Source organism: Pseudorca crassidens, chromosome 13, assembly GCF_039906515.1.
Source record: "Pseudorca crassidens isolate mPseCra1 chromosome 13, mPseCra1.hap1, whole genome shotgun sequence".
Lineage (NCBI taxonomy): Eukaryota > Metazoa > Chordata > Mammalia > Artiodactyla > Delphinidae > Pseudorca > Pseudorca crassidens.
Genome location: NC_090308.1, coordinates 59,967,015 through 59,987,646, shown reverse-complemented (window position 1 = coordinate 59,987,646; position 20,632 = coordinate 59,967,015). Strand labels below are relative to the sequence as shown.

General features: G+C 39.0%; 1 protein-coding gene across 8 annotated transcripts in view; it reads left to right on the top strand.

Moving 5' to 3' along the window:
* Positions 1-20,632, top strand: part of KLHL32 (kelch like family member 32) — a 232,461-nt gene that overhangs the window by 46,629 nt on the left and 165,200 nt on the right. For all 8 annotated transcript variants that reach the window (XR_010933800.1, XM_067702536.1, XM_067702533.1 and 5 more), the window contains one exon: positions 6,691-6,871. Coding sequence is in view for 7 of the 8 variants with exons in the window: in XM_067702536.1 (XP_067558637.1) it covers positions 6,691-6,871 (181 nt within the window). In the remaining variant the exon portion in view is untranslated. The remainder of the gene's footprint in view (positions 1-6,690; positions 6,872-20,632) is intronic.

The window sequence follows — 20,632 nt, the reverse complement described above, 5'->3', positions numbered from 1 at the left end:
GACATGCGGCTGATGCTCTTCCTTCTCACCACAGACCCTTTACGATTTCCCAGTGCCCTCAGTGTTTGCCTGGAGGATCTGCCCGACTTTGTGGCCTTGGATCTTCAACCTGCTTCTGACCTTCCTCACTGAACCACCTACTCTCATGGTCACGCCGTGGATCATGCATCTGCAGTAGTTGCTCTATTTCCGAAACTACTGCATCAGCCACTTTATTCTCAGCAGGACCTCCTCTCCTTCTAGCTTCCTGATTTACCTACCTCCACAGTGGTTGTACTTTGACCTCATGGCAATGTCTCATTACTGGCCCGGCCACTTTCTTTCGTTTCTTTTCTTTTTATTAAATTTTTTTGGAGTATAGTTGATTTAAAATATTGTGTTAGTTTCAGGTATACAGCAAAGTGATTCAGTTATACATATATATATGTATATTCATTCTTTTTCAGATTCTTTTCCCACAAAGGTTATTACAGAGTATTGAGTAGAGTACACCATGCTATACAGTAGGGTCTTATTGTTTATTTTTTTAATTAATTTTTATTGGTGTGTAGTTGCTTTATAATTGGGAGGTTGAGATTGATATATATATACACTATTGATACTATGTATAAAATAAATAACTAATGAGAACCTACTGTATAGCACAGGGAACTCTACTCAGTGCTCTGTGGTGAACTAAATGGGAAGGAAATCCAAAAACGAAGGGATATATGTATACGTATAGCTGATTCACTTTGCTGTATGGTAGAAACTAGCACAACATTGTAAAGCAACTGGCCCGGCCACTTTCTACCAATCCATCAACACTTTCCTTCCCTTATTTCCATTCTTAGCCAGTTTAGAATCTATCACTCTTTTAAATCCTTAATTTCCCTAGCTCTCTGTATTTTTGATCCATTTGCCTGACAAAATCCCAGCCCAGATGAACCCAAATACTGTGTTTCCATGGCTTCGTTGTCCAGTGGAGATTGGTTCCACTGAATCTTTCGATTCAACAAGCCAAAAAATGCCCAAAGTTTTAATATTCCTTCCCTCCTGCTACTCAAAAGGCAGTCCTTTCCCACAGCTGAGCCCAGCCCCGCTTCTATGTTTTGAATCCTATCTTTCTTCTCAGCAGCCTTTGACTATTGGTTGTCTCTCAGCTGTGTTCTGGAGACACAGCTGTGCTTCCGTCATTCTCTCTATCCACATGAGTTTTACACCTCTAGCCAAGACCTCTTTCTGAGCTCCAGGTCCTGTACCACGCCGGCGCCTGTCCTCAGGGTCCCAGCCCTGAACATTCTGTGGACTGTGTGTTAGGTCCATGCCCCCCACTGCCACAGGATCAGCGCATTTGCTGTTACCCTACCTGGAAAACTCTGCTGTCCCCATTTTGCCATGGTAACTTGTTCTCATCCTTCAGCCTGCAGCTCCAGCATTACTTCTTCAGGGAGGCCAGATTATTTTATTAAAGTGTAACTACCTTGCTAAACTGAGGGTTCTGTGAGGGCTGCTACAGAGTTTGGTTTGTTTACCATTTTATCTCCAGTGTCTGGTCCAATACCTGGCACAGGATGAATAAATGTTTGAGTGAATGAAGGAAGGAAGGAATGCAACAAGACTATCCATTTATATTTAAGTTCCTTTCCTTAAGTATCCATTTGTAATTAACTTGCATAGTCTTCATTATTTCTTGGTCATTCGCTAAGCATAGTGTATTTTCTTTGCTTATTATTTTGTCCATTGTTATTAATTGCTAGCATTAATTTTAAGGTATTTAAAAATTACAAAGTGTTCTATAAAAAATAAAATTAAGTTCCATGCTGGGTTTTTTTTTTTTTTTTGCTGTACATGGGCCTCTCACTGTTGTGGCCTCTCCCGTTGCGGAGCACAGGCTCCAGACGCGCAGGCTCAGCGGCCATGGCTCATGGGCCCAGCCGCTCTGCGGCATGTGTCATCTTCCCGGACTGGGGCACGAACCCGTGTCCCCTGCATCGGCAGGCGGACTCTCAACCACTGTGCCACTAGGGAAGCCCCCATGCTGGGTTTTTTTTCACAGCCTGTCTGCTTAAATAAATAAGATTGTTTCAATATTAATGTATTTAATTTGTATTAAAATATTTTGACTGTGGAATTGAAGTGATTAGGGCACAGTTTATCAATAGACTGAACTGAGATAATCATGCATAATCCTAGTACTATCAGGTTTTTTGCCCAGTCCTTTTCTTTTTTGTGTAATCTATTTAAGCAATGAGGATCTCTATGCTACTTGACTGTGTTTGATACATAAGTATATAATACCTTATTGGTGACCTTACTTGAAAACTACCTGCATATATTTTGTATATCTAAATACTAAGTAAACATTGATATAGAAATTGACTTGAATTTTTACATTTGAAATACAGATGTTTAAAAACCAGACAGCTGTTTTGGAATTCATGTCTTGCAAACTGACTGAACTCAGTCAAAATTTATGCTATAAAAAATGAGAATCTGAGAGATTTCTGTGATCAAAAATCTTCACTATGAACTTGAAATAGTGATTTGCACTAACACAGTGCTTCACTGTTAGTGAGCTGTACCATGTTATGAACATTATGCTCTGCATTTGACTTTTTAGTTTTTACCGTCAATTCCAGAATGAAAGTTAAAGATTTGAAGTCATGAATAGTCCTGTTCTTGAGACCTCATTTATTTATCTCCCTGTTACTGGATGCTGACATTTGGCCAATCAGATGGTTGCTCTGTGGCATCACTAAAAAGCAGTTTCTTGCTCAAGGAGTCTGGGACTTCCCATGTTGTACCTGGCAGGAGCTGGGTCCTGTGAGATTCAGGAACAGCCAGGCTAATTGGCAACCTGATGGGGTACCTGAAACCCTTCTAGAGTTCAGGTGGAAAGAAATGAGGAACACATCCCCAGGGAACTTTTAGACTGTCCTGTAGAACCATAGTGCGAAATATATATATAATTTAAACTTTTCAAGGAGACACGTTTTTTAAAAAGTAAAAAGAAACAGGTAAAATGAATTTTAACAATATATTCTATTTAACCCAATATACCCCCAATATTATCAGCATGTAATCAATATAAAAATATTAATGAGATACTTTTGCATTCTTTTATTTCACAGTATGTCCTTGACATCCAGTGTACATTTTCCACTTACAGCACAGCTCAATTTGGACTACACACATTTTAAGTTCACCATAGCCACATGTAGCTAGTGGCTATTATACTGGACAGTGCAGTTCTAAGGAATTCCACAGAGGAAAGGGTATTGGGGTTGTCTTGAGGAAGCCAGGTCACCCTCTTGCACCCACTTGTGAATTTTGAGGTGGCATTATTGCTTCCATGGAAGACCTTTCCCAATATTAGGATGACATACAAATCTGTATACCCTCGGGAAATGTGACTCCTGTTGTATGGAGTTTTTTGTTTGTTTGTTTTCTTGGTAATTTAGGAAGTTTTAGGAATATACTTTTCCTTTCTTCTTCGTTTCCTAAATAATGGAGGGACATTGCTCTAAGATGGGAGGTTTAGATTGCTAATTTGTATAATTTTGATGCCAAGGGAGCCGTATGCAAGGATGTGTCTGCTTCCCATTCTAATTTAGACATGGTTCATGATAGTCTTTGAATCACCTCCTCCCTGGTTTATAATTATTGGCTTTATCACATTGGCCTATGGCTTTCCAGCTGTGTTCTGTGACCACTTGTGCCTTAACACTTTTTGCAGATTTACATCTGAGAGTTGAGTGGGAAGTTTCAGAATACAGTAATGACCTGTTGATTAATAAGCCTTTATTCCTTGCCAAATGTTGGAGTATTTGTTTCTGCTTTTAAGGAGTCCTAACATATTGGTTCCAAAATATTTGGAATCTTGTGCCAAGTGTTGCCTTAAATATTTAGCATGCTGTTTTCTTTAAGCTTGAATATTTCAAGCCCAACTGAATGATACTGTGAAATTGTGCATCATCACAATTGTTTCAGAGCTGAGCCCTTTATTCTTTGCCAAATTTCAGTTTACAGCTGCTCTTTCCCTGGCAAGATTTATTCGCTGTCTATAGATATCTGAAATGCAAATACTGATTCAGTCTTAATAATAAGGACGTGAATTGTGGCTCTATATTTGGGAAATGAGTAAGGAAACATTATAAGCAATTATTTTAATGTATTCTTCTGTTCCACTACAAATGAAATTTCAAAATACATTTATGTAGCATTTAAGGTGATATTAAAAGGGAGAAAAGTTATGAGAGTTTTAAATAAACGTATAAGTAAAATCTATTTTCTCTCCCCAAACTTATCTTAGTCAGTGCAAAGATAAATGTTTTTGAAGCATGATTTCAAACATTTCCTATCACTATCTCATGTTATATCAATGTGTATTATTTTTCAAAGGTAACTTTGATTTTGAGATTAACTATGCACAATCTAAATATAAAATTAATATGGACTTTGTGATTTTTTCTCCCCCAGCATAGATTTTTGAGATCTTCTTTACAGATTATCATTTTTTGGTTTTGTTTCAGGTTTTGTTTGTTTCTTTTATTTATTTTTTATTTTTTATGTTTAAAATTTTTTTGGCCACGCGGCATGTGGGATCTTAGTTCCCTGACCAGGGGTCGAATCTGTGTCCCCTGCATTGGAAGTGTAGAGTCTTAACTGTTGGGCCGCTGGGGAAGTCTCTGTTTCTTTTATATTTTAAGCAGGAGGACAAATTACATTATTATGTTCATGGTAATAGGTTCTCAAAATGCCTAATCTTGCACCATCAGGTTTCTTATCTGTGAAATGGAGATATTAGTACCTGCCTCATAATGTTGTTATGAAGATTAAATGAATTGATAATTGTATATCGCTAAGAATAATTCATGGAACATAGTAAGGGCTTTGTGTTTGTAAAATATATAAAAATGTCATCCTTTTAGGAAGGATTTTTCAAAGACTATCCTAAAGCTTACTTAGCTGAGATAATATTTCTATTACTATTCTATTCCCTCATTTCTTTGAGCTATGCTAATTAATCTCCATTCTAGCCTTTGCCTAGCAATTTGTGTGTTATTTATGCTTCTGAGTGTGGTTTTCAATTACTGACTTTAAAAGTCTGCCTGTAGCTAGAGCTGCTAGATGAATATTCGATGACAGTAACCATTTCAAAACTCACTGCTGCATTTCAACTGAAAATAATCCTCCCACCTTCCCACGAGAACTTACTATATCATCATCTCCTGTCAAATTTATTTTTTCTTTCAATAGTTCTGACATTTTTGAGGCTCCCCAGTCGAAAGTGTCCGATAAAGCTTACTGGCTGCACTCTGGCATTTCCCGGGAAGCATTTGGTTTACTTTAAGGTGATTTATGCTGAACCGTAATTTACCAGCCAACTGGCGGCACAACCGTGCAGGCTCGGCTGGTGGCGACTCCCGGGCTCTCCTGAGAGGCTCTTTCACATTCAGAGGAAGGAACCGGATGTCGAGTTATCAGGACGGGAGAGACAGTGCTCGTTCATCCTTATGGCAACCTTACTCGGTTTCAAGAAGAGTCGCAGGCCAGAAATAGAGCTTGATGGCCCTTGCTCTCATTCTGGGAGTAACTTACGACTGGTGCAGCTCACTCATTTTAGTCCAGTGTCGGTTCTGAGATTCTAGAGTGCCGTGGAGATTTTCATGTATCTCAGCTGGAATTGTTCATAACTATCCACAAATTCCGCTTGCATTTGGTGTTTATAGCATTACTTCTACATTATTATAGGAAGATCTGGTGTTTCACCCAGGAGTTTTGAAAGGATATGGGATGAATATTTTAGGTTGGGGTAGGGAGTGAAGGGATAAGTTTCACAATGGGTAAGTTTAGTAATTTCACAAAATAGAGCAGAAAATAGATTGCACAGTCATTCATAAGTCTAATATGAAGATGACACAAGATATTGCAGGCTAATAAGATAGATATATTTTACTTTCAGCCTTAAATTTTTTCTTTACAATGGATCTCTTTTGATGTTCTCCTGGTGGTGCATAATTTCCTAAGTTTAATAATAAGCCACTATGGTTTAATTAATGGCCTTTTACATGAAATGGTCACTGGTAGCCTTTTTTTCCTCTAACTAACATCTGCTCAGTTTCATTTTATTTATTAATGGAGTATTGTGTCTTGTGGGGAGACTGAGTAAATTCTTCTCTGGTGAGCCATGCAGTGGGTTCTGTGCTAGAGCAGTGCATGGCAAGTTCTGAGCTTGTGCTAACCCCACACAGGTGGTACAAAGCTAGAAAAGGAATCAGAGAGCTAGGGAGGGGGTCCCAGAGTGGAAGGATTTTCACACATATTTACACACATCTAGACACACATCCAGAAAAAGCTTTGCACTCAGAGATGTATACATACTGAGGGGACAGGGGCCCAGAAGCAGAGGCTCACAGGCCTGCAGACATGGGCCAATACACAGACACAGATGGACACACAACAAACACAAATTCTCAAAGAGAGGGACCAGTAGGAAGGAGAAAGAAATCCTGTTGGGGGGCGGAAGAGAGAGAATTAGAGAAAAAGAAAGCAAGAGGATGGTGGAGAAAAAGACAATGAGGACTACAGACACTGGAATCCACACTCCCTGAGTTGCTCTTGAAGGAGGGAGGGAGCCTGGGGGCGGCTGGGCTAATGAGAGGAACAACATTAACTGGATTGCTCTCTTCACTCTCCTCCTGGCAGTATTCAAGAAATGCTGACAGGCCAGAGGCTCTGCCACTCAGAATCTCACACTGATAGCGTCCTGGCAGCGCTGAATCAGCAGAGAAGTGACGGCATCCTCTGCGATGTCACCCTGATTGCTGAGGAACAGAAATTCCACGCTCACAAGGCAGTCCTAGCAGCCTGCAGCGACTACTTCCGGGTAAGTCAAGGTAGTTTGTTTGTTTATTTGTTTCTCTTAAGATATTAATAAACAGAGGATGACAGTTTACCTGAACTGTCACACAATCATCAGCCAATTAGATAATCGTCCCCAGAGTTGTGAATGTTGGGGGGTTTTCCTGGTCAGACTGAGGTTGGGGCCCCATTGGGATCCTCCCTGGGCTGGACACCTGGATGTCCCTCCAGTGGAGAGCAGAGCTCTCCTTTGCATCTGAGCTGAGGGGCGTTTGACACTCTACCACCAAAAGAAAGCGTGGCATTGTAGTGCACCATAATGGGGGTGCAGGCTGAGGACAGGATGTTTCTGGTTTCAGGATCAGAAGGACAATCTGTAAGACAATTTATTTCTTAAAAGGTCTCTAAATATATGTAGTGTTTCTAATTTTTTATTTTCTATGGAAGTTCTTGTCCTGGAGCTTTCCAAGTCTCTGCTCCAGGGACAGAGATGGAATTGACCTAAAGGATATTTATGGTTGACGCGCAGGTGCCTGTTTAGCTGAAGACGTTGTCTTGTTAAGTAGAACTTTGGAGTTTGATTTCCAGTGGCTAATGATATGTGATGATGTGTTTGTTGTTTTTTGAAGGTGAGTGTATAGTATGGTTTTAGCTAAATTTAATTTAATTTAGTATTTCCTACGATTCAGGTCTTGGACAGAGGACTTTATATACATATCTCATTTAATCCTCACAGCAATCCATTTTATAAACACATGCACATGCTATAAAAATCACCATTTTACATGTAAGGAAACTGAATCTCAAAGATTAGGTAATTTGAGGTAACTCAGAGGTTAAGTAATAAGTCACACAGTTCCGAAGTGGCAGATCTACAATTGAAATCCATGTCTGAGTCTTAACCAGCATTCCATTCTACCCCTTATATGGATATAAGAAAGAAAATTGTGACAATTAATAACCAGATTTTTTTGAAGTATTAATTTCTGAATATACATTATTTAATTCTTATTTAATTTTTTCAATGTTATTTCAGTTAACTAGTGATTAGGTAAGAAATTCAAAACATAATAGTATACAATCTCTATATAAATTAGAATATAAATTTAATTGTGAATTAAAAAAACTTTCTCTTACCAAAGTCTCAAATGATACAGAAACCAAATCCAGCCTGGGGCAATTTTTTGGTTTGATTTGGAAATTTTCAATAGTCACCTTGTATTTTGATGTTTAAGAGACAATATCAACTGTACTCAATTGCTGACTAGCAGTTAAAGAGAATTTTCAAAGATGCCAAATCGTAAAATAAAGATTAAAAAAAGTTTTAAATGTGATGAAACCTGGTAATGTAGAAGATAAAGTGGTAATTACAGGGCTTCCCTGGTGGCGCAGTGGTTGAGAGTCCGCCTGCCGATGCAGGGGACACGGGTTTGTGCCCCAATCTGGGAAGATCCCACATGCCGCGGAGCAGCTGGGCCCGTGAGCCATGGCCGCTGAGCCTGCACGTCCGGAGCCTGTGCTCCGCAACGGGAGAGGCCACAACAGTGAGAGGCCCGTGTACTGCAAAAAAGAAAAAAAAAAAAGAGGTAATTACTTAAAATATCTATCTAAAATTAAAAGTAGGGATTTACATAATTCTAAGCTGCAGAAATGAAGTGGAGTATCTGTAAAGTGACCTTCTAGTTTCATCAATATAATGTACATTTTATGCACTCGCACATTGTCAGGGATTAATCTTCCAGAAAGCTTATATTATTTGGAGGGCTTTTGAAACAACATACTTTGGGTTGTTATATATAACATGTGCACATTATAAAATACAAGTTTTTTCTTCTTGTGGACCATAATATAGACCTCTTGGTGCTTGGCTTCTCTCCTCCTAGGTCTCTGTGGGTTGGATTTTGAATTTAATTTGGGGTTTGATTTTGTGCATGTGTGTATATGAGAGAGAGAATGTGCAAGTGAATGCATACATGTGAGCACTGAAGAGCATTTTATTTGCTGCTGGCATTTAACGATGTTTGCAGCTATTCCAAGTTATTCACCTCTTTTACCACAATGCCCCTCATACTCTGATAGGTCGTGCACAGAGTGCCTCCTTTAAAATACTGGTGTTATAAAGCCTGTGAAGAAAGCTTTATTATTCCCGTTCTGTAGATAAGGAAACTGAAGTGCAATATGTTTAAATAACTTGCCCAAGGACTGCCAGATATTAAGTAGGAGAGCTGATTTTCACACACCAGAGCACCTGTCTCCTTGAGTACCAAGTTGTGCTTTTTCCACTGAACCATGTGCCCTGCTGGATTCATATGCAGTCCCTTCAATCTCATGACCTGCTTGTGAGGTGAAATTTCAGTGACTTGTGTATTGATTGTTCAGATGGAGAAACCAAGACAAAGTTGGAACTCTTGGCACTTATCTCTTTTCTAGGCGTTGTGATAAATACTGGAGTTATAATATTTAACCAGACATAGACTGAACCCTATGGAGCTTGTAATATAGTCACTATACTGGACGTTGTTTTTGCCGTATACCCTGTATCTTTTGTTAGCTTTTGTCATAACAAACCACCCCAAAACTTAGAAGCTGGATGGTAGCTCCTCTGGTCTGCCAGTTTCTCTGATCTATGCTGGACTCATTCTTACGTCAGCGGTTAACTGGAGAGTTGCCTGGAGACTGGATGATCTGAGTTGGCTTTGTTTACCTGTCTGGTGATTGGTAGGCTTATGGCTGGAGTTGTAGGGGACACTGGGCATGTATTTCTCACAAACAGGCTAGCCTGGGCTTTTTCACATGACAGCTAAATTCTAAAAACAGCAAGAGGGCTATCTTCAATGCACAGGTGCTTTTCAAGCTCCTGTTTGTGTCCTGTTTACTAATGTCCCATTGGTCAAACAAGTCACGTGCCCAGGCTGAGTCAGTGTCAGTGAGGATACCAAAGGGCATGGATGCAGGCAGGGGAAGAATTTGTTGCCATTTTTGTAACCTACCACTGTCAAGAACTGTCAAAGATTTGTGATTTATCCAAGTTGGAAACCAGCAAGTTAGTCTATCACTGGTTCAGAGATGCTGCTAGAAGACATGAAACTCTTAAGTCACACAAAGTGGGTTGGATCATTGAGGATCATTGAGCTTAGGGAACCTGAATCTTTTATAATGCGTAGGAAACACGTCTGTCCTTTGCTCTGGAAGAAAACATTATTATACTGGACAGTAAGCATGCCTACCCTTTGCTCTGCAAAGAAACATTCTATCTCTGAGTAAACAGAACTGCTCTTTGCTCTGAAGGGAGATATCACTCTGTCATCAAGGCCATTTGCTATAGAAACATCCCTGAAATGAGAGTTCAGAACAAGGACAGTCAGTGCCTCACTCATAATACATGCAGAAGTGCAAGAGACCCATGCCTTAAACTAGAATTATGTCTGGCTTCCTTGTGTCTTACACTCTACCACACTGAAACACCTAGAAACAGTATCCTGAGTAATTTCTGTATCTCTCACAACACTTAGAATGTTGCCTCAGGCTTAGTAAGTATGAATGAAGAAATGTTTTCTAATTCTCAGAGAATTCCATGTGTATTTCAATTTTTTAACATCCTGCATATAAAATATGCAAATTATTCATGGATTTTTCTTTCTAGTGTGATCTGTTCAAATTAATTAGGTAGTCTGACCTAAATAGATGTTTGTACTCTGTATTGTGATATCTGGCAGATTATTTTGAAGCTAAAATAATTGTGGATGGCACAAGTTTTGTGTAAACTGTTCCTTTACATTGATCGGAGAGATGGTATCAGCTTTTCTTGCTTAACATATGAATAACGAACAGTTGAGCACAAAGTACTGTGGATTCCTGTGATCATCAGCATTTTAAATGAAAGGGTTAAAACCCATTCTTCAGCCAAGTAATAATGATTTTAAAAAAATTAAATTTAGTCTTAATATCAGCACAATATGGCGTTAGTCAAAAGCTATAATTGTGTTAGACCAGGGGCTTCTTTTATAAGAGTAAAGCAGTGGTGGAAGGAAGAAAGGGAAGAGCTAAGCGTCAGATCTGAGTTTGAATACAGTGGGAGGGACCATATCTCCCTGTTTGCTATTGTTTCCCACAGTCCCTGACAAATAGTGGATGCTATTCTAATTAATATCTATTGGGTTATTCACCCTCTTCACTATTCATTCTTTGAGCATAGGCAAGTCATTTGACTTCTGTAAACCTATGTTTTTTCATCTGTAAATTGGTGATCATAGAGCATAACTCTCAGAATAGGTTGATTCAGAGATTAGATTGAGATAAGGTACATAATGCACTAAGTGCTGTATCTGATACACGTCACACCTTCAGTAAGCATTATCTGTTTCTCTCCTTGGGCTAACCTGGGATCCCTGGTCATGCTGTCTGGCCCTTTGTGGGAAGAGAAGACTGCTCATCTTTAGGCTCACCTGGTTGCAGACTCCCTCACCTTTTGATGGGTCAGAATAGCGTTTTGGATTCATCCTTTCCCATCTTGATATTTTCTGAATCTGATACCCCCTTCCTTCTTGCTTAGAACATTCTAGTAGCCACTTAACTTTCTCCTCCTCTGGTTGTCCCTTGACCAACCATCGCACAGATGACTGTGTGGTGAACTTTCACCCCCCTGCTCAGGTCCCCCAGAGCTCCTCAAGGCCTTTCTGCCAGACCCCCGGCGTGTGCCTTCATGCTGTGTCATTATCATTCATCCTCATCTGTGTTCTCCCATCTGTTCATTTGATCTTGCAGCCATAACTGTTCTCCAAACACTCTCTTCCACCTGAGGGCCTTTCCACCTCTCAGCCTTGCTAATGACCATTCCTTCTACCTTAACCTCCTACTCACCTCTTTGTCTACCTTGTCCATCTTCCAAGGTTTATCCCAGCCAACAAGTGTGAAGTCTTCCACAAAGCCTTATCCTGTCCACCCTCTGCCACCTCTCTAAATTCATATGCAAGGTCCCTCTTTTCTGAAGCATTATAACTGTAGCTTGTCTCACTCACGGAATTAAAGATCAACAAAATGAAAGAGCAACCTACAGAATAGGAGAAGATATTTGCAAACCATATATCTGATAATGAATTAATATCCAAAATATGTAAGGAGCTCATAAAACTTAATAGCAAAAACCCACATACTGTGATTAAAAAATAGGCAAAGGATATTAACAGACATTTTTCCAAAGAAGATATACAACTGGCCAGCAGGCATATGGGCATGCTCAACATTACCATCAGGGAAAACCACAATGAGAAATCACCTCACACCTACTAGGATGGCTATTACCAAGACAAGAGATAAAAAATGTTGGTGAGGATGCAGAGAAAAGGGAACCCTTATACAATGTTGGTGGGAATGTGAATTGGTGTAGCCACTATGGAAAACATTATGGTTTCTCAAAAAATTAAAACTAGAACTACCATATGATCCAGCAATCCCATATCTGGGCATATAAAAAAGGAAATGAAATCAGGATCTTAAAGAGACATCTGCACTCCCATGCTCATTGAAACAGTATTCATAATAGCCGAGATATGGAAACAACCCAAGTGTCTGTCCATGGATGAATGGATAAAGAATACGTGGTGTGTGTGTGTGTGTAACGGAATATTATTTACGCATGAGAAAGAAGGAAATCCTGCCATCTGCAACAACATGGATGAACCATGAGAACATTATGCTAAGTGAAATAAGTCAGACAAAGACAAATATTGTATGATCTTACTTACAGAAACAGAGAATAGAATGGTGGTTGCCAGGGGCTGGGGAGTAGTTGAAATGGGGAGATGTTGGCAAAGGGCATAAACTTCCAGTTATAAGATGAGAAAGTTCTAGGGAATCTAATGTGCAGCAGGGTGACTGTAGTAAATAATACTGTACTGTAGACTTGAAAGTTTCTAAAAGAGTAGTTCTTAGAAGTTCTTAGTACATACACACAAGAAAAGATAACTGTATAAAGTGACGGATGTGTAACTAATCTTATTGTGGTAATCATTTCACAATATATATGTGTACCAAGTCATCACATTGTATGCCTTAAACTTACACAGTGTGTTGTGTTAATTATATCTCAATAAAGCTGGAAACTTTTTTTTTTTTTTTTTTTTTTGCGGTACGCAGGCCTCTCACTGTTGTGGCCCCTCCCGTTGTGGAGCACGGGCTCCGGACGCACAGGCTCAGCGGCCATGGCTCACGGGCCCAGCCGCTCTGCGGCATGTGGGATCTTCCCAGATCAGGGCACGAACCCGTGTCCACTGCATTGGCAGGCGGACTCTCAACCACTGCACCACCAGGGAAGCCCCATGGAAACTTTTTTTAAAAAGGAATTCAAGATTGACACTGATGAATTGAAGATTATACACTGATGTGTATAAAATTGATGACTAATAAGAACTTGCTGTATAAAAAAAAAAAAAGGAATTGAAGATGTGTCATGTGTTGCAGTCCCTTTCACCAGTGACTTCTCTGAAAGTGACTGACTAGCTGAGGACTAGTGAAGTCCGTCAGAGTACTGTTGAACAGAATTGAATGAGGAAGTATTAAACCAGAGGTAGCAGGAGGAATTAGAGGCCTTATGATCTGGAGTGTATGTGAGAAATGGGATGAGTCAGCCTCTTACCCTTTTCCCTGTGGCAGCCCTGGGCAGTGGGCCACCCTGTAGCTTCTGGAGGCTGTTGTTTACCATTTGCTGTCTCCAGCTTCAATCTCCATGAATGCCTGTACTTTCTGACCAAGGAAGCAGATGTCTTGACTGTCTCACATAGCTTTGCATATGCGATGACAAAGTGATTCAAATATGACATTTTGGAGAGTTAAATATTTGACCATCACTTTCCACTAGAGCCTGAGTGTGCTCTGCCTATGTAATTTTTAGTTTTGAGAAAAGAGGATAAAGCCCATGATAATAAAAAAAAATCTGTGTTCCCTGTATTTTTATAATCATACTCTCCAGTCACTATTTGATTAAAATTGCATTAAAGGCTATTAAATGAGTATATAATATATAGTTACAAATAAATGTTTTAAAAAAAATTCAGTAAGCATTTGTTACATACCTACTGTTTTCTAGATGCAGAATGAATTTATAGTCTGGTAGGAGATACAGACAAGTGAACAAATAACTATAGTGTAGTGTAATTATATTAACAGTTTGGCTGGTGTCAGAGGTCTTGAACCTTGTTTTTATACCTCTTCCTCTCTCTGACACTCTCAATCAATAATAACTACCACTAATTGAGTATTTACTGTGCTACAGACACTCTAACCACTCTATGTGTATCAGTTCATTTCATTTTCTAAAGAAATCTGTAAGACAGATGGTATTACTATTAAGTATCACCATCATCATCTCCATTTCAAAAATAAAGAAATGGAGATTGATGTTAAATAATTCACATTAGGGGCATGGAAGCAGTCAAGTAAGAGCTGATGGAGGCCTGACCTGAGGCTGGAGAGACAGGATGTGTGTGAGGAGTGGTGAGGGGGAGGGAGATTGGGCGGGTAGTAGTAGGTAGAATACACAGGACGCTGCGTGGATGGTGAGGGAGAGGAATGAGTGAGGGGCTTCCCTGGTGGCGCAGTGGTTGAGAGTCTGCCTGCCAATGCAGGGGACACGGGTTCGAGCCCTGGTCTGGGAAGATCCCACATGCCACGGAGCGACTGGGCCTGTGAGCCACAGCTACTGAGCCTGCGCGTCTGGAGCCTGTGCTCCACAACAAGAGAGGCCGTGATAGTGAGAGGCCCACGCACTGTGATGAAGAGTGGCCCCCGCTTGCCACAACTAGAGAAAGCCCTCGCACAGAAACGAAGACCCAACACAGCCAAAAATAAATCAATAAATAAACTCCTACCCCCAACATCTTCTTTAAAAAAAAAAAGAATGAGTGAGCTCCTGGCCGGTGGGAGCAAGCGGGTGCTCACCCTCACTGCAGACCGGAGGTGTGGATGGAGCTGGGAAAAGGGCAGCCGCAAGGCATTTTGAAGGAATCAGTACCATCGAGGGAGCAAGTGTGGAAGGCTCTTGAGGGGCGGAGCCAGTGCCTTTTTTTCTTTTCTGGTCCTTTGCATGCCCTGCGCCAAGTGCAGTGCCTGGAGGCCCACAGACCCTCAGTATTCATTCTCCCCTGCTGCATCTGGCTGGAACAATTTCCTGCTGTGTCACATGCGTGGGGCCTTCCCAATCTCCTCCTCGAATACCCATTACATGTACTGTCTGTTTTACCCATTAGTTCATCTTATTTCTTAAGCAGGTTTCTTACAGACTTGAAGGTAGTAGCACTGCTGACAGTAAACATGTAAGTGAGATCATTGTTGGGTTCAGGCTGTCTCTTATTTGGTGGTTTTAGAGACTCTTGGTGAACATTTCTGATGTTCAGAAATCATATGTAAGACATACTGTGTTCATCACATTGAGGATATACAGCAACATACCATTGACAGTTATTTGCTTCCAGCCGCCAAGCCTGCAGCCTCCTGCCTTTTTTCCCTGCCTGTTCCTGAGCCTTCATTGATTTTGTGAGCTCCCAATAAACTATATTTTTGCTTAAACAAATAAAATTAAGAATAAAAATAAATGTACATGAAATACTGTTAAATGCTATCTATGTAAATATTAAAGGACTCTGAATAGTCCGTTTTTGTCTTTTGTTCAGTCACCTCTGCCACCGCTTTCTTCTGGGAACCTTCTGAGCAGTTGCTGGGCTTGATGCTGTAATGAGGTTCACTCTTTGGATCCATAGGACTGTTGTCACAAGCTGATTAGTACAGTCCTCAAAAATTAAACATTAGCTGGGAGTGATTCAAAACTAACCTCCTTTTCAGAAAAAAAAGAATAGGAATAATAGTAAAATAACCCTCAAATCCTTCAGTACATATAGTAATTAGTTTTAGTTTATCTTTTTGATGGGTACTGTGAGCATAATAAATATCTACTACTGCCTTAAAAAGCAAAGCATTACTCTGCAGTTACTTAAATTGGTACCTGAATACCACTAAAATTAAATCCCATGATGTTCAATATTTTCCATAGTCAGTTTTACACTGACCTGTCCTGTGATTAATTACTTTGCTTGAGGCCAAATGAATACTACTGAGTTCTGTGGTTATTGGGTGTTTATGCTGAAACAGCAGCCTTGGTAATTCTTGCAAATTTACACACTGCTGTGTTCTTTCCTTTCCCCAGCTTCTGCATTTTATGTATCAATCACAGAGGCACCAGAGTATCATTTTCATAGTGCATTTGACTTATGCATTATATGGTAAACTGATTATTGTTTTCCATCAAATGAATACTTGTTTTAACATTCAATGTTATCATATTTGTTTATAGAAATAATTAAAAAGTAGAGCAATGTCTGTTAGGAATTAAAAACTATGGCTAAAGGCTGAGGTTTTACCAGTATTGAAGCTATTGTCAAGAACCTGCGGAGTGGGGGTAGAACTCTTAAAGAAGTTTAAAAAGACCAATGGGCAGATTCTACTGGGCAGATTACGAAGAATACCGGAAAGTGATTCAGATATATGATGCTTTTAAAATGTACATTTCCTTTTTTGTTTGAGTTTTGATAGCAAAACCATCAAGGAAATAATTTATTTTCAGGTTGTAGTTATCTATTTTCACTACATTTGATTGAATTTTGGAATGCAGAACTCCTGGCAATAGGAAAAGGCAAAAATCCAATATTAGGACCATTTTATCCCTGTCATATTCTTTTTCTCATGATAATTTTAATTCACTGTATGCAACTATGAAATAACTAACCTTTAACATTTTTTATTTTTAGTATTTTTAAACGTTTCCATTTTAATTTTCTTAGGTTTTGCTTAGTATTTAATATTTAATTTTATTTAACATTTTTAACACAGTAACTATTACTACTTCACAAATCAATGTGCTTCTTTATTACTTCTTAATGTGGTCAGAACAGATTAACTCTATAGCTGACATTAGTGCCAAATGATGCACATAATTCACTACTTTCTCAATTCCATAGAGATTTACTGAGCATCTACTATATGCAGAAAAGTTTGTGCTTGGTACAGAAAACATCAACACTCAGCTTCTGCACAAGAGGTGAAGGTTGAGACAGATCTTGGTAACATATGAGATTGCACATCAAGAGGGAAAAGAGAGAGCAGAAAAAAACGTCTGTGGTTAGGACCTAAAGGATGCCTTTAGTCAGGTGGCAGAAAGAGAATGAAAAGATGGCCAAGGGGACAAAAAAAGGAAAAGTCAAAGATATATAAAGATAACTACCATGTACATTTTAATCAAAGTGCCAAAATTAAAGGGTTTCAAGAGATCGGCATTTTCTGCAGAAGATCAAGGAGAATGCAAAAGAATTCACTGTTGTTGAAGAAGTTGGTCTCAGTAGTGTGGGAAAGGAAGCCAAAATCTAAGGGGTGATGTATAAAAATATTGATCAGTGCTACTCGAGGTCCATGGACCAGTGCCAGTCTGTGAAATGCTTGTTAACTATCCATGCTAATAATCTGCTGAATGTTAATCGTCTACATCATGAAATACTGTGTTAGTTCAGCTGCCAGTTTTTCACAGGAAGACTTTCTCAAGAAGCTAGTAGTGAGTTTGTGTTCTGGCAGGGACTTTATACCTTGTGTCTGATGGATAAGTAGCAATTTGAAGACAGCCTACTTTGAAGAGCAATGATACAGATAATAGCAGTGTAGATATATACACCATTCCATTTTTATTTTTTATCCAGCTTTATTGAGATGATGTCATATAACATTGTATAAATTTAAAGTATATAACTGTGGTGATTCGATACACCTATACATTGTGAAATGGTTGCCACAATAAGGCTAGTTAACACATCCATCACTTCACATAGTGACCTTATTGTGTGCGTGTGATAACTATTAAGATCTACTCTCTTAGCAGCTTTTAAGTGTACAATAAAGTGTGGGTTAACTGTAGTCACCATGTTGTACATTAGATCCCCAGAACTTATTCATCTTATAACTGGAAGTTTATGCCATTTGGTCAATATCTCATTCCCCCCAGTCCTCAGCCCCTGCCAACCAACATTCTATGATAGGTTTCTATGATTTTGAATTTTTAAGATTCCTCTTATGGGTTGGCCAAAAAGTTCGTTCAGGTTTCGCAGTTACAGAAAAACCGGAACGAACTTTTTGGCCAGCCCAATGTAAATGAGGTCTAGTATTTGTCTTTGTCTGATTTATTTCACTTAGCATTATGCCATCAAGGTTTATCCATGTCACAAATGGCAGGACTTCCTTCTCTCTCATGGGTGAATAATATTCCCTGGTGTATATGTACCACATCATCTTTATCCATTTACCTGTAGAAAGACATTTAGGTTGTCTCCATGCCTTCCCTATTGTAAATAATGCTGCAATGAACATGAGAGTTCAGATATTTGTTCAAGATCCTGATTTCATTTCCTTCGAATATACACCCAAAAGCGGGATTGCTAGATCGTATTCTATTTTTAATTTTTTGAGGAATGTACTGTACTGTTTTCCATAGTGGCTGTACCAATTTACATTCCCACCAACAGTGTACAAGGTTTCCCTTTTCTCTGCATCCCCACCAACACTTGTTATTTCTTGTCTTTTTGATAATAGCAATCTTGGCAGGTGTGAGGTGACTTATTGTGGTTTTGGTTTGCATTTCTCTGTTGATTAGTGATGTTGGACACCTTTTCATGTACCTGTTTGCCATCTATATGTCTTCTTTGGGAAAATGTCTATTCAGATCTTCTACCCATTTTTAAATTTGGATTATTTTTTATTTTTGCTGTTGACTTGTATGAGTTCTTTTTTTAGTTTGCATATTAACCCCTTATCAGATATATGATTGCAGATATTTTTCTTATTCTGTATCTTGCTTTTTCATTTTGTTGATGGTTTCTTTTGCTATGCAGAAGCTTTTGAGTTTGATGTAGACCCACTTATTTATTTTTGATTTTGTTGCCTTTCCTTTTGGTGTCAAATTTTAAAAATTATCACCAAGATTGATGTCCAGGAGCTTACTGCCTATATTTTCTTCTAGGATGTTGACAGTTTTTGTCATGAAAGGATGTTGAATTTTGTTAAATGCTTTATCTGCATCAATTGAGATGATTATATATTTTTTTATCTTTCATTCTGTTAATGTGGTATATATCACATTTAATTTGCATATGATGAACTATCCTTGCATCTCAGGGATGAATCCCACTTGATCATGGTGTATCATCCTTTTAATGTTCTGTTGAATTTGATTTGCTAATATTTTGTTAGGATTCTTGCGTCTATATTGATCAGGGATATTGGCCCGTATTTTTCTTTTCTTGTAGTGTCCTTATTTGGCTTTGACGTCAGGGTAATAATTGCCTCATAAAATGAGTTTGGGAGTATTCCCTCCTCTTCAGGTTTTTGGAAGAGTTTGAGAAGAAATGGCATTAATTCTTTCTTACATGTTTGGTAGCATTCACCAGGGAAACCATTTGGTCCTGGGCTTTTCTTGGTTGGAAGTTTTTTGATTACTGATTCAATCTCCTTGTTCATTATTGGTCAGCTCAAATTCTATTTCCTCATAACTCAGTCTTGGTAGGCTGTATTTATAGTAATTTATCTATTTCTTCTAGCTTATACAATTTGTTGGTGTGTAATTGTTTATAGTAGTCTCCTATGATCCTATGATCCTTCGTATTTTGTGGTATCATTTATAATATCTCCTCTTTCATTTCTGATTACATGAAACTATGGTACCTCCATACAATGGAATATTATTCAGTGATAAAAAGAAATGAACTATCAAGCCGTGAAAAGACATGGAGGAACCTTAAATGCATATTACTAAGTGAAAGAAGCCAGTCTGAAAGGTACTTAACTATATGACTCCAACTATATGGCATTCTGGAAAACGCAAAACTATGGAGATAGTAAAAAGATCAGTCGTGCCAGGGCCTGCGGGGAGGGAAGGATATATAGATGAAGCATAGGTGATTTGGGGGGCAGTGAAACTGATCTGTGTGATACTATTATGGTAGATACATGTCATTATACATTTGTCAAATTCATAGTGTACCTTAATGTAAGAGTACTTTAAGAGTGAAGCTTAATGTAAACTGCAGACTTTGGTTGATAATGGTGTATCAATGTTGATTCATCGGTTTTGCCACACTGGTGAGGTATGTTGATGCGAAGGGGTTACGTGGAATTCTCTGTACTTTCTCTTGAGTTTTGCTCTGAAGCTGAAACTGGTCTAAAAAATAAAATGTATTAATTTTTTAATGAAAGAAAAAATACTACGGGTACCTCACTGCTTTCTCATAATTGTTTTATTGTTTCCTGGAAAGATTACCTTCCGATTGTTTTTTTTTTTTTTTTTTGCATTGAGTGAGCAATTAGATTGTGAAAATGAAACCTACCCCTTAGGGGAATAGTCAGCTTTAATATATAATAAGTCATGATTCTAAGAATAGCAGGAATGGATACGTTAAGATGGCGAGCAGCACTCTGGACATGATCTGACTTGTTCTTGCATTAAAGGGCGTTGCCATTCCTCTGCACAGTGTCCTGAGCACCTGTGTATGCAAGACATTGTACTGACTCTGCTGCAAGAGAGTGGTGCAAATTCCAGTCTGAGTTCGACTTGGAAGGCAGAAGACTGATGCCCCAGCTAAAAGACAGGCAGCAAGAAAGAATTCTTTCTAACTCAGCCTTTTATTCTATTCAGGCCTTCAACTGATTGGATGAGACCCACCCTCACTGGGGAGGGCCATCTGCTTTATTCAGTCTGCCA